We start from the raw sequence: 15060 nt of genomic DNA on the forward strand, positions 1-15060 counted from the left end.
TTTTCAAGCGTTAATATAATGAGTTTGTTCATTGTTAAGGTTACTTAATTAATATATATACAGCCAATCATTTAATGGAACAGGTATCGTATTAAACAATATCTGATACAGGAAAACCCACGTTTATAAGGACGATTAACTTTCGACTATCAAATAAAATAATTGAAATAACTGAGTATACAATTCGGAACTATTGAGAAACAAATTATCACAACATCTATCACAAAACAATATTTTGAAATTCGAAATGTACGTTTGCTTTTTTATAATTTTTGCAAAAACAATCCTTGCGCTCGACTTTTCTGAAAATTCTTTTTCTGTTGAATATAACCAACGTATCTCTGGAGATGGATATCTTTATGCAACTGAATCTGGTGTATCGATGATCAGCTGTGCAGATAAATGTTCTTTGGAGATAAATTGTTATGTAGCCAACTTTGACACCAATTCTGAAACATGTTTTCTTTATATGTCGGGAGGTTGTTATTCTGAACAACAATATGAACATGGTTGGATAACAATACGCCAAGGTTCGTATCTTGTAATACAAAACATAATTTCTCTAGTGCTGATTTTAGTAGATTGATTGAAGTATGTATTCGTGTATGAAGAGATTATGAATCTATACGTTCCTATGTGTTGTTATTAGAGTGTAGAATGCGTTATATTTAATTCTTTTCATGTTAAGTGTAGACCAAAGGACGTTTAGGTTAAACTATGCGGAAAACAAGCTAAGAATCACATTCTAGAAAAAGAAAAAGAAAGAAAACACACAATGACCGATTGATGTTGGACATTTTTTTGGAAATAAGTGATGAAATAAAATCCGGTTAAATTCAGTATGCAGTGTGCAAATGCCCAAACGTGAAATTTTCATGAAGAAAAAAATATAAATAACTGGTGTGATAATAAAATCAGGTTAAATCTGTTATTTAGTTGTAATAGGCAAATTCTCAACAAATTTTAATTTTATTGACACGATAAATTCTCGTATAAAGACAATTGCGAATTGTGTAACTTATAATGCCGTACCAATTGTTTTTTCTTCGAATGTTGTAAAATACTATAAAATAAAGCAACGAATTACTAAATTGCTAAACCCAGTTGTAAATAACCTTTTCAGAAAATATATTTGGATAAAACATTATGGATGATTATGGAATTTTGGACTGCATTTCACTTTTTGTTTAAGTTTGCAACACAGATGTTTTAGAGCTACACGAGGCAAGTGTTAGTCGAAAAGAAATTGTTTATATTTGAAGAGTGGTTTTGACTATAACACTTTAATAACCCATGAATATCATTCATTTCCCGGTTTATATACTTTTTCTCAAGATTATAACTGGTTGTGTCTACTTTTGGTAGATTCCTTATTTGAACAAACAATATTTTGGCTATTTTTTTTAAATTTTGTGTTCGACAATCTAATGTTTGAAGTACAAAATATTGCTTTCGACTAATTGCTCAATAATTCTTATTCTTACATGTCTTATCTGAAAGTTTTTATAATATTGAATATTGTAGAACAGGGAGATAGGTTTGACTGGAGTCCATGGAGTAAGTGCTCAAAAACTTGTGGAGGAGGAAAAAGAACCAGGACACACCAACACGCTAACATTGAGAGTCCGGGAAACGTAACTTCTGTAGAGGGTTGTCATTGTTTTGGTTGCAATGATACTGGTGAGCATTTAAAACAACAAACCATCATATACGTCATGGTCATATGTCAGTAGATAGCTCCTAAACCAATCATTTATATCAGCAGGTGGATGTGAAACACACGAACGTCGAAAACCTCACTAAGGTTTTTGAAGTTTAAATGTTTTTCATAAATTGAAGAAACTAAAGAAAAGATCAGTAAAAAAATCGTATTATTTTTAGGATATTGTTTTTTTTTGTCAGAAACACGTCTTGTTATATCAAATTTCGGTTACAATCTAAATTACGTTTTTCCTGAAGATTCTTAATGTTTTCTATCTTATTCGTATTTATATCCGTTGACAAAAATAGTCTTTGAGATAATACTTCAACTTCCCCCATTTTGTTTTGTCAATTCTTTACGACTCCTTTGTTTCTACACATATTCTAATTTTAAACAAGACATACGAAGAAATTATTAAGATTGCCCTCGTGTTAAAACTGTAACTTAAGAAATTAATTTCGCACACTTTTTTTTACCAAATGGGACTTATAAAAGATAACAAAATGCAACAAAATTCATCTTTGCCTGGGGAATTTTATTTGTCGTTCTTAGGATGTGTTTATTTATCAGAGGGGATCCCGAATACCATTATAAAAATCATGTCAGTTTATCTATGGCTGGGCAATTTGAGCTTTAATAATATTAAAACATCATCTATGTTTCAAGCTCTCAACTGCAATGAATGGAAAACAAAGGGCCTAGTGGATAGTCAAACTGTATTAATTGAACCAATTGCATCTAACGGTGTTAAATTACAAGCTGTGGAGATTAATTGCTATATGGAAAACGGAGTTGGAGTAACTAAAATAGGTATGTAAATGACTAAAAGATCATATAGTCTCACATAAGACTCAAAAAGTTTTCCTTTTTTTGCGTCAACCATCCAATTTTTATTTCATAAATACCACAATCTCTACAGTCTTTAAGATCAAAATAAAATAAGTTTTTTTTTCTAAAAGGCCATGGTTTTATCAAACAGTTTATGATGGGTTTTTATATCTATTTTTTATTTATACTGATTAATATTTTTAACGAATATGTCATTGTTAATTTTGTTCTTGGGCTCTCGACTTAATTTCACGAATTGCAGTAATATGCGTTTTTTTTTTTCAATTTTCATATAAGTTTTAGGTTTTTCGGTCCAGAACTAATTTGATGAGTGTTATAAATTGTTTATATGGTGATTTGTTACAGTACTGTCCTCAATGTGGATTTTTGTCAGGGTTAAAAACGTGTTTAACTCATCCACATTATTGTTGAATGTGTCGGAAGTGTTCTTTTGTGAAAATTGATATATTGTTTTAATATAAACTATACCGGTTTTTTTTCTCGTTTAAATCGTTCCATTTGTTTTGTTTGATATTGTTATGGTTTTATTAAGTGTGGCACCTTATTCAGTGTTCAAAACAGAATAGTGACCTATAATTGACTTTGTTTGATAATATATTGGCAAAAATCACCACATTTACTAATCCCTACATTTTTGCTAGTAAATAATTGCACGATTAATTTATATCTTTCATGTCTTTTCTGCATATGTTCATTTCAATTCAAACAAATCTGTGTTATCAGCAAAATCAAAAGACGTCAAATAGTTACCAAAGGTATCAGGTTTATAATTTCATACGTCAGACGCAAGTTTCGTCTACATACGACTAATCAGTAAGGCTCATATCAACGTTTCTCTGCAATATTTTTGTTTGAGGATATAATCTTACCTTAAAAAATGTATATATAATTGAGAGAAATGATTGCCAAAATACAACTATCCTCAGCTTTGAAGCAAGTGGATTATGTATAAGTAGTTACTATATAGCTTTCAACAATGATAACAATTTATGTAGGATATATTGGCACTTACTCACTCTGAAATTTGAAAAAAAAACACAAAATATGGAATATCAATCTATGAAACAAAATCGGAATATTTGAGAATGCCTGTACAAAATCAGGAATATCACAGTTGTCAATTCGTTTGATGGCTTTTGTCATTTGATTTTGCCATTTGATTAAGGACTTTCCGTTTTGAATTTTCCTCGAAGCTCAGTATTTTTGCGATTTTACTTTTTTTCATGCACAGCAAAAAACAAACAAACAAACGTCAAAAGAAGAAGACTATGTTTATTTTTTGTGATGACATCTTGTCCGTGTACTCGGATCGTTTGGCTACAAACTCTATACCATTATGATCCTTTTACTACTATTAATTATAATTAAATTTATGATGTTAAGAATGATATGAAAAATTATAATTTTGCCAAAAAAATAAAGTATATTTTGTACAAAACCGTTTCATCGCTCTTTAACTCTATTTTCTGTTAAGATAAACTTTTATGCGATTCATTAATTACGCAGTGCCAGTATAAAGGAAATATTAAACCTCCAAGACTGTTTCAAGTAAATATGATTGAAAGATTGAAGTCCGTCTAATAACGTACACAAGTATGATTATATACATTTCCGCTTTATAACAGCAGTGTCATGCTACAAATCATTAGCACATATTAAATACTTCATTTCTAAATGAAAGTAAGTGCAAAAAAACTTTTTAGTTCTTTAAAAATGAATTAAAATGAGATCTATTTCAAGCAAACGTCACTAATTGATATTTCACATAAACAACCAATGTGACTATTGAATAAATGACACCTTTAATATTTCTAAATAGTTTAACACTTTTGATCTGCTTTACTTATTTATAACATAAAAAGTTTGATTAACTAGATGTTATCCTAGATGCTTTCAATTTGCTACTACCAAATGTGGCGTTAATGTGTATTGTGTGTGTACTTTTACAAACAAACATAAATGTGGCAGTTCACTCATTTAATAGATATAAGAAGATGTTGTATGAGTGCCAATGAGACAACTCACCAACCAAATAACAAAACATAAAAGTAAACCATTATTGGTCAAGGTACGGCCTTCAACACGGAGCCTTGGCTCAATACACTTGAAATAAGTTAATTAAGTCTCCCAAACAAAGTTTGGAGATTTATTGTTTGTGCTCAGTTCTTCCTCTTCCGCCACTTTTAAAAATGAACTTGTCCGCAGCGTTTCTCCAAAACCGCTTTTCAGATTGACTTTGGATTTCATCACATGAAATTTAATGGAAGTTCCTAGGGGTCACACCCATTCCGTTCAATTTGAGAATTTACTATTATCTTGTAAAGATCCCCACCCCTAAACCATATATATTCTTGTAGGGGACAATAAAACAAATAAAGTGAAATAAAATGAAAGTCCAGAGGGGGTCACCCCACCCCTCTTGTTTGAAAAGTTGTAAAGGTGTATTACCACCAAATCATGGTATGTCACATCCGGTTGTATACGAAAGTAGGTCTAAAAAAATATTCCCTTCAATTTGACCGTTGTAGGTAATTAATCTTACATTTTATTTCAGTAAAACTATTTCTGTGTCATAAACATATGTCTTGGGTATTTCAAAACACCATTATTTTTTATTTGTGATTTCTATAGAAAAGTTTGTAATCTTGAGGTTACATGGTGACTAAACCTTATGTACACATAGAATAAGGGGAGAAATTTGATTGGTTAACTTCCAATGATGGTTATTTTCTTATATGCAATGAAATGTTTTGTGAAAATTTGTCTATAGAACTGGACAGGATACAACTTTACTCATGCCAAGTATTTTTTTATTTGAAACAAAGATAAATTCTGAACAATTTTTTGAAAAGTGCAAATTTAACAAAGACTAATAGGGGAAAATCAATGGTGGTATTATACCGAATATGGGAAGCTGTACATGCACCTATGGCCTTGTGAGTATTCTCATGTGTTAACATTTCTTACTGTCAAAGTGAAATAATACAAAAAATGAAATATTCTGAGTGGATTGAGTCTTCAAAACACATTTTATGAGAAAATTGTCTTGAAATAGGCCTGTACCATGAATATTCAGTTGACAGAACAAGCCATACTAAGTGCATATATTTATTTTTTAGGAGGGGATGGTTATTTCTTATATTTCGCTATGATATAACACTTTCCTAGGTAGTATACTTAAAAAAAATATATAGTAAAAGGTAGATGAAATTATTTCTAAAGTTGTAACGACAAGTTATTCTTTAAAAGAGAAGCCTTTTATGTCGCTCTTTGGAACGCAGCGTAAATTCAATTTTTACGTGAGGACTTATTGAAACCTCCTTTGAGACAGTAAACTTTTATATGGATTGTTCATTCTGCTAAAATGCTTCAATTACTCATTTCTTATATCATTTCTACCATAAATGAGTGAAAGTTACCCCATTATTTTTATTTATTGGCCTGAAAAGTTGAAATTTTAAGGAAATAAGAGGTATAAATTGACCCAAAGAGACCTTATAAAGAAGACAAAGAGGTTCATTAGTGGTATTTATCTTCCTAAAATCATCTTGTGTATCATATTCAACTGTTTGTAGGTAGATAAGATAGATATTTGATCATTTATTGGTCCACACTCCATTCTATCTTGATGCGGCTTGGTTTGGATTTGTGGAAGAAATTTTGCTCGAATCGCTGTAGATGTCGTCTTTCATTATATTAGATTTTTTCTCAAACTATTGAACTGAAAATGACAAAACTTGACAGAAATGCTTGAAATAACCAGTATAACAAAGGAAAAAAGTCTCATTCAGTTTATTAAACAAAAAGGTCTTCTTAAGGTGTAATACCACCAAATCATGGTATGTCATATCCGGTTGTATACGAAAGTAGGTCTAAAAAAATATTCTCTTGAATTTGACCGTTGTAGGTAATTAATCTTACATTTTATTGCAGTAAAACTATTTCTGTGTCATAAACCTATGTCTTGGGTATTTCTAAACACCATTATTTTTTATTTGTGATTTATATAGAAAATTTTGTAATCTTGAGGTTACATGGTGACTAAACCTTGTGCACACATACAGCCCTTGGATGGTGTAAACTTCCCCAAAAAACGTGTATGGTGTAATGGTGTATGGCATATGGTGCAATGGTGTAAGGTGTATGGTGCTATGGTGCATGGTGTTCGGGGAATGGTGTAATGGTGTTTGAGGAATGGTGTGATTGTGTAACGTGCGATCGGGAATGGTGTGAATGATGGTGTACGACATTTCTTTGGTTGAAAACGAAGTTCTTTTATTTATTTGTTTCGTATGTAAACATAAACAATAATAATAATCTTAACATTTGAAAGGAGTAGGTCCGGTAAGGACCGATTTCGGCCTCAAATTTCAGTTTCATCTGACGAAAGTTTTTGACCACTTTTTAAACACTTAAGTGTCTATTTCATGTGATTCCATTAATTTTTGTGAAAGATTTTAACTCATTTAGTCATAAATAACGATCTGATTCAAGCTAAAATATGAAAAATCTACCAAATATGCGAAAAAATGTCACTTTTCAGATGGTTTTTGTCAAAAATGAAAGTGGCCGCATCCGTGTTCATCCTCAATCTTTATATATGTTATGTATAATCATCAAATACAACTTCCATTTTAATATTTTGGATGAACACGAATGCGGCCACTTTCGTTTTACACGGAAACCGTCTAAAATTTAACTAAAATGCTGGAATGTTGATGATTTCAGTAATTTAGTATGACTTTGTGGTGCTAGTACTCAATATATATGCATTGTTTTGCCAAAAACAGCCAATATTTATGTAGCAGAACCATTCTACTATCCAATAAATAACTAAAAGTTTACATTTTAACAATTTTGTAAAACTGCTATATTTTGGGGCCAAAAAGGGCTCTTACCGGACCTACTCCTTTAATTGTATAATGGGTTATTTCGGATCGTGTAGATAGAATGGGGAATGGTGTATGGTGTAATGTGTAAGGTATATGGTGCAAAGGTGTAACGTGTATGGTGTAATGGTACAAGGTGTATGGTGTAATGGTGTATGGTGTATGGTGTAATGGTGTATGGTGTTAGTGGGAAGTTTACACCATCCAAGGACTGTAGAATAAGGGGAGAAATTTGATTGGTTAACTTACAATGATGGTTATTTTCATATATGAAATGAAATGTTATGTGAAAATTTTTCTATAGAACTGGACAGGATAAAACCTGACTCATGCCAAGTATTTTTTTTTATTTGAAACAAAGATAAATTCTGCACAATTTTTTAAAAAGTGCAAATTTAACAAAGACTAATAGGGGAACATCAATGGTGGTATAACACCTAAATGGTCAACATCCCCACCCCTAAACCATATATATAATCTCGTAGGAGACAATAAAACATATCAAATGAAATTTAGGTCAAGTCCTCGGGGGTCACCACCACACCCTCCTGTTTGAAAACTTGTCAATGGTGGAGATCCGTACTCGTAAGCCATATATATGTCGTGTACAAGTTGCGTTTTTGTACAGGTTATAACATGTACAAAAATATTGTACATGTTATAACTTGTATAATGCAAAAATACAAGTTATAACATGTACAAAAGTACCTAATACATGTTATAACCTGTACAAAATATTGCTTAAAATGGTTCTAACTTGTACAAAATTTAAGATAAATCTTAATGAAGAAAAATACACATTTAAATTCACCAATGCATAAAGAACAACAACAATAAATAGGCCATAACGTGTCTCTTTCTGTAGGTGACATTCATCACATAGTAACAGAAATATGTTTCATGACTTATGTTGGCAAAATGTGTTTTCATGTGATTGAATGATTTATGTAGTCCATCATGGCTTAAATAAGTGTGACACTATTTACTAAATTCTTCCCAAAATTTTAAGAACGATGCCTAATAATATTGGGTAATACTCCTCCGTCTCGTTTTATAGCATACAAAGACTAAAACAATGTCTTATATGCTTACTCTGTAAAATCCAGAGAAAGCTGAAATAGTTTTCATTGCACCACGTTTCATTATAAATATCTTTTGATCTACTCTTCAACATTTTTGGCCTCCAGCATGACTTATGTAAATTTATAACTCAATTTGTTTTATAAACTATAAGATTATGTCATTAGGCGAATGTCATTTTTATGTCTTCAATATATATCCTCTACTTTGAAAGCATGTATTTGTGTCTTGGTCGGGTTTTTATCTTTTGGACACATACCTCATTTCCATTCCCAATTTTATTTGTAGACACATCTGTCCTGGCTATCCTCTAATAGATATAGGAAGATGTGGTGTGAGTGCCAGTGAAACAACTTTCCATCCAAGTAACAATTTAAAAAGTAAACCATTATAGATTAATGTCTTTTAGTGTCTTATGTCTTTTAGTGTCAACTAGAATGAAAGTATTTTACTATTGCCTTCAAAGAGGACACTCACATTTACAATTCATTAAATAAAGATATGTCCATAGATAGTCATAAGAGAATCATGACACGTCCTAAGATATACATGTATTTTAAGACAAGTCTTAGGAATGCTTCGTAATACCGACCCCCGGACATTAACTGTATCAAAAAAGGACAAAACACACTAACATGAAGGAATAATAAAAAAGTTATGAAAATATTATTGATGTCTATAACATCTGTTGCGATAATAGAAACACATCCTTATTTTTCGATTTTGTACAAGTTAAAACCATTTTTAAGCAATATTTTGTACAGGTTATAACATGTATGAGGTACTTTTGTACATGTTATAACCTGTACAAAATCGCAACTTGTACACGACATGTACATTCTTGTATGGGACAAAAAATCAAATCAAATGAACACGGGACCATTTGAATGGGGGGTTATGGGAGTTTTGTTTGGGAGACTTCGTAACAGCATCCTGTTACAATTACTTCTTGTTTACAAATAACTCAAATTTACATGTTCATTAAAGTACCGACGAAAATACTTCATTTTCTCATGACAAACATGTGTTTTGATAAAGGAGTAGGTCCAGTAAAATCTCTTTTTGGCCCCAAAATATAGCAGTTTTAAAAAATTGTTAAAATGTAAACTTTTAGTTATTTAGTAGAATGCTTATGCCTCGTAAATATGGGCTGTTTGTGACAATACATACACATATATTTAGCACTAGCACCATAAAGTCATGCTAAATTACTGAAATCTTCACAATGCTAGTATTTTAGTTCAATATTATACGGTTTTGGTGTAAAACGAAAGTGGCCACATTTGTGTTTATCCTTAATATTGAAATGTAGGTTGTATTTTATGATAATACATAATATATATAAAAGTTGAGGATGAACACGGATGCGGCCACTTTCATTTTTGGCAAAAACCATCTGAAAAGTGACAGTTTCGGCATATTTGGTAGATTTTTCATATTTGAGTTTGAATCGGGAATAGACATTAAGTGTATAAAAAGTGAATAAATATTTCGGATGATGAACCTGAAATTTGAGGCCATAAAATCTATCCTTACTGGACCTACTCCTTTTTATAATTTCTTCATGATGTGTAACTATGCCGTTTTTGAAATCGATGACTAAATTTTGTACAGGTCTCCTCCTATATAACAAAAAAAATTTAAACGGCGAGAATTAAACATGCCAACCGTGAAATAGAGACGGCATGAACATTTTCCGGTTTACAGTATTTTATTATTTACCTTATTTCAATCCTGACTTGATCGTTCCATCTAATGAGGAAAATTTTAGTATTTCTTTCTTTTTTAATACATCAACACTATTATACGAAATACCCGCAACCCTTCGGTTTTAATATGATAATGACGTTAGTCATTTGTAATGATTTAGCAAGTGTATTTTTTTCACAAATATCTCGCACTAAAAGTTGTACATCAAAGTGGAACGTTATCTATGCAAATGAACTGTTCTTTATTTGGCCTTTTTAACATTTTTCGATTCGAGCGTCACTGATGAGGCTTTTGTAGACGAAACGCGCGTCTAGCGTGTATGTAAAATTTTGATCCTTGTATTTATGAAGAGTTTATTAATTTTTCCAGATCATGATGGAGAGCGAGATGTTTTAGTGGATGGGTATGAGAAGCAGGGATCCTACAGTTTTATCGTCAAATATCATATTTCTTTCGAGCACGTTGTTGCAATCATAGATTCTTCCAATTTCTGTCGACAGTTTGTACGCTGGAAATGTGTTCATGCTGAATTGTGGGAATCAGTCAGTGAGACGTGGAATACGTACTGGACAAATAGAAGCACAGCATACTTGGCAACCAATGTCTACAAACCACCGTCTGGATTTTTCCACGGATCTGAAGTAAAGAGAACTTGTAAATGTGGAATTGATAACACGTGTCAGCAGAGCGACGTGCTCTGTAATTGCGATATCAACGATGACATTTGGCGTTCTGATGAAGGATATGTTACAAATAAGGAAGCTTTGCCAATAGTTGCTTTCTTTGCAGGGGATACAGGTAAGGATAAAGGTTACTTATAAATATATTACCATAACAATAATTAAATATCCATACTTGTACATGGCATATCATCTTAATCTTGACAGTCATAACTTCGTTGAACAGAAGAAAAGCATCTACAATTGTGATTCCACGTTTCTTCCCATAGGTGATACATAATTAACGTCTTTAATATTTATTGCGATATCATACCAAAATTACATTTCTTAAACTAATCACTTGTAGAAACTATCAACAGATGTATGTTTCATGGCAATAAGGCGCGAGTTAAATAGTAGATAATATATGTATAGGAATATATGCTAATGAGACAACTCTCTATCCAGGTCAAACCTTGTAAAAAGATCAATATACTGAATATACTTTTAATACTGTTTATTTATTTGCCTTTTCAAAATCTAAATGAATATCGGTAATCTCATTGTTCGTAAACCAAAATGAAAATAATGTTAAGCCATTTCATGGATTTCTATTGTTTGGAACATTCTACCAATCAAAACGTTTTGGTGTGCGCTTTTAAAAGTATTACCCAGAATGCATTAGATTCTGAAAGAGTCAATTGTCGAATAAATATTAAATGTCCGTTCAAGAATAAATAAAAGAACTGTTAAAATTTAGGTTTCGGTATATATGATCAAATTAAAACTTCCTAATTTTTTTATCTACAAAGAACTTTAAATATATTTGATTAAAACAGATATCCACAGAACATAAATATAGTATAGGTAAACGTTGGTTTTCAGAATATCTTATGTATCGGTAAAAAAAAAACCGCCTGTTTTAAACTATTTGCCCTGAATGAAACTGAAGATACTATTTATTTTATTATTTGATTGTTTTTTAACAACAAACACAATTCGTTCCCACTCATTTTGATGATCCGTCATAACGTTGAGTACCATACTGTCCATTTCAACAACTTATTCACACAATGAGTGCTGCTTTTTAACTATTCGCGCAATCATAATTGAAACACACAAAAATATATAAATATATGGAGTATTGATAAATAAATGAAAATTTTATGTATAGGTTGCAATAAACAGCAACCAAATACCATATAAAAGTATATACTGGTAAACAAAGTCTTTAGCTATAGTCAGGTGCAGGGTTGTGACTCGGTCAAGTTTGATTTCGCACCGTTTTCGTCAAAACGCTATATGTTTCTCTACTCTATTTTTTTTTCGCCAACTAATAAGTAACATATAGATATTTTTATTTAAAATAGTCCTGCCTTTTACCAAAAAATAAATCTGTTTGTCCCATTGCTGTCCATGATTATTCTACTTTTTTTTATATCTACATTGTATTAAGGTAGCACAATACAAAGATTTTTTTACTTCCAATCACTAACATTTGGAATGCTGTAACTTTCTTATGAATGCATAGAAAATAATAAAAGAGGTCCATATAGATAGATAAAAGATTAATCTTTTAAATGAATGTAATATTTTTATTATGCAATCATTATGTAATCAATTATTATGTAATAAGTGGCAAAATCTGGGTACGGTCACTTGAATGAATTTAGCTCTTTCATCTCTTTAACTATACAGAAAATTTTAACGAAATCTTAATCAACACATCATGGGCTTCAAAAGGGTGTCTCAGATTGTCTCTATGGTATTCTATTCTCTCATAAATCTCCAATTAGTGAAACATCCTAACCACATAAAAGAAGATAATGTTTAATTAGGTGTAAAATTTGTTCTATACATTCTATCTGAAATCTGAGACACCCTTTTGTAGATAATGGCCATAGGAACAACATATAATAAAATCAAGCCTCTAGGGATACCTATGCAGAAGCTAATTTCATTTGAAAGTGGAAATTTGGTGAAAAATATTTTAGACACCGTTAACATTATAATTGGTTACATAATTGTTGCATAATGCTAACAATGCATTAATTTGAAAGAGTAATCTGTTAGCTATCCAAAACTACCACTTTTATAAATTTTCAAGCATGATTAAGAAAGTTACAGCATTTTAAAACTTGGTAGTTGGAGTTATAAAATCTTTGTATTGTGCTACCTTAAATATACTTTTTTTCAAACGATATTGTAAAATTAAATTATTGATCATAAAATAGAAATAAATGTTTGCTTTTCTGGGAACACAAGGTTCATCTGTAATAAATTTGTCGGATATATATTTTACCGCCTGATTGAAGGATAGAGACTAATTGAAGTCAGAGATTTTCCTTACAATTACAATTAAATGTTTTCTTTTACTTCCTGCACCATCGTAAAAAGAACAAAAAGTCCAGACTTAAAAATGTACTTGAAACACGTCCGTTGCAAAATAAAATCCTGAAGCCAGTTTAGGTGACACGTGATGCCATTTAACCACGCCATTTCGTAAGAAATATATAATCAACATTATTGTTTCCTACAGATATACAATGCACTCGGCTTATTATTACAATTGATGTTCTATCAAAGTCGTTATGAGTTTTAGGTTAATTGCGATTATTTAGTATTGTCTAATGAGGTGAAGTTCAAGAAACCCGATAAAAATTGGATGAAATCGAATTGTTAAATTCCTATCGCTAAATTCTTTTGCTTGTAATGAATTATTTATCGCATTTTTTTTATTTTTTTTGGCAAATTGCATAAATGGAGCTATCGAAAATTATAGACAGGGGTTAATACAGTGTTAGCAGTATCAAGTCATTAAAAACGACACTATCTAATACTTTGGTTTTCATTTTCAGGAGATTCCGTTGAAGAAGGGCAACACTTCATAGGCCCACTTGAGTGTTATGGGACTGCCTAATATTAATACAGCCGTCGGGAGCATTTATTCAATTCTTGGCAACTATCAAGTCAACTTTACAACAATTGTTCAAGTTTCATTTTCGAATGATGATAATAGGTCTTTATTAGATAATTATATCGATCTGATGACACTTTTCATAAATCTGCTATTTCAAATTCTCATAATAAAAATATCTTTTTATACGACCGTCAAACTTTTTTTGGTTCGTATAATGCTATGATGTCGTCATCTGCGTCGCCAGCGTCGTCTGTGTCGTCGTCCGAAGACACGTTTTGTTTCCGGACAATTATTTGTTTGTAAGTGTATGGATCATTCTGGCATTGTACCGGAAGGTTCAATATTACAAACGAAAGGCTGAGATTGGGTTTGTGGGTGATTGCACCAAACATGCAGGATTTGGGGCTAAAAAAGGGCCAATATCAAGCATCTTTCTAGTTTCCAGACAATAACTTGTGTTTAAGTGTATTGTATGGAACGCCGGAACTGTCTTATAGTGTAAATATTTCATGTGTTTTGTCGCTTTGCCTTTACGTCCTGTCATTTCTTCTTTATGTTATGTGCATATGCCTTTATATCCTGACACGGCATCTCTGTGTAATGTCAAATTAGTAATTTGTTTGGTCAAACAATTGTATGATATGTCATTGCTAAACTTTGTTTTGTGCAATAGACATTACATTATGCTATAACTATTATATACTCTGTGAATACCTCAAAACTTTAGGACCCACCACCTATACATGCTTTCATATTTTCTCTATGTTGTGTCTATTCTTGCGTTAAGTAAGTCATTTGATATTTGCTTTCTGTCTCAAATGTAATTGTTATGCTGAGTATTTAAAACGATTTGTTTTTATACATCTTTGTTCTATGAAAACCTAATGATGTCATAGTCTTATGGCTTTATGTTATGTTTATACGTATTTATCTTCAGTGAAAAACATAATACATCATGATATAGTTCATAAACGTATTGCCAAACAACGAATACTCTCTGTTAGCATTAATTACGTCATGTGCACATGCATTTTACATTATGTCCAAAAACCTAATACGTTATGTCAAAACATCGTTTATGTTATGTGCAAACACCTATTACGTCATGTGCAAAACCTAAAACATTTTGTGCAAACTGCTATAACGTTATGTGCAAACACATGTTACGTTATGTATAACACCTATTTCATTATGTGCAAGCACCTATTACGTTATGTGCAAATACCTATTACATTATTTTCAAACACCTAT

At 31.3% G+C, this 15060-nt stretch overlaps 1 protein-coding gene across 1 annotated transcript; it reads left to right on the plus strand.

Annotated features, from left to right (window-relative positions):
• Positions 1–351: 351 nt before the first annotated feature.
• Positions 352–13899, plus strand: LOC134686221 (neurexin-4-like). The gene is made up of 5 exons (XM_063545899.1): positions 352–530; positions 1525–1680; positions 2369–2512; positions 10600–11028; positions 13748–13899. The coding sequence occupies exons 1-5, from the start codon at positions 383–385 to the stop codon at positions 13807–13809; spliced, it is 939 nt and encodes a 312-aa protein (XP_063401969.1). The 5' UTR covers positions 352–382; the 3' UTR covers positions 13810–13899.
• The last annotated feature ends 1161 nt before the right edge of the window (positions 13900–15060 follow it).

This window comes from Mytilus trossulus, chromosome 10, assembly GCF_036588685.1.
Source record: "Mytilus trossulus isolate FHL-02 chromosome 10, PNRI_Mtr1.1.1.hap1, whole genome shotgun sequence".
Classification (NCBI taxonomy): domain Eukaryota; kingdom Metazoa; phylum Mollusca; class Bivalvia; order Mytilida; family Mytilidae; genus Mytilus; species Mytilus trossulus.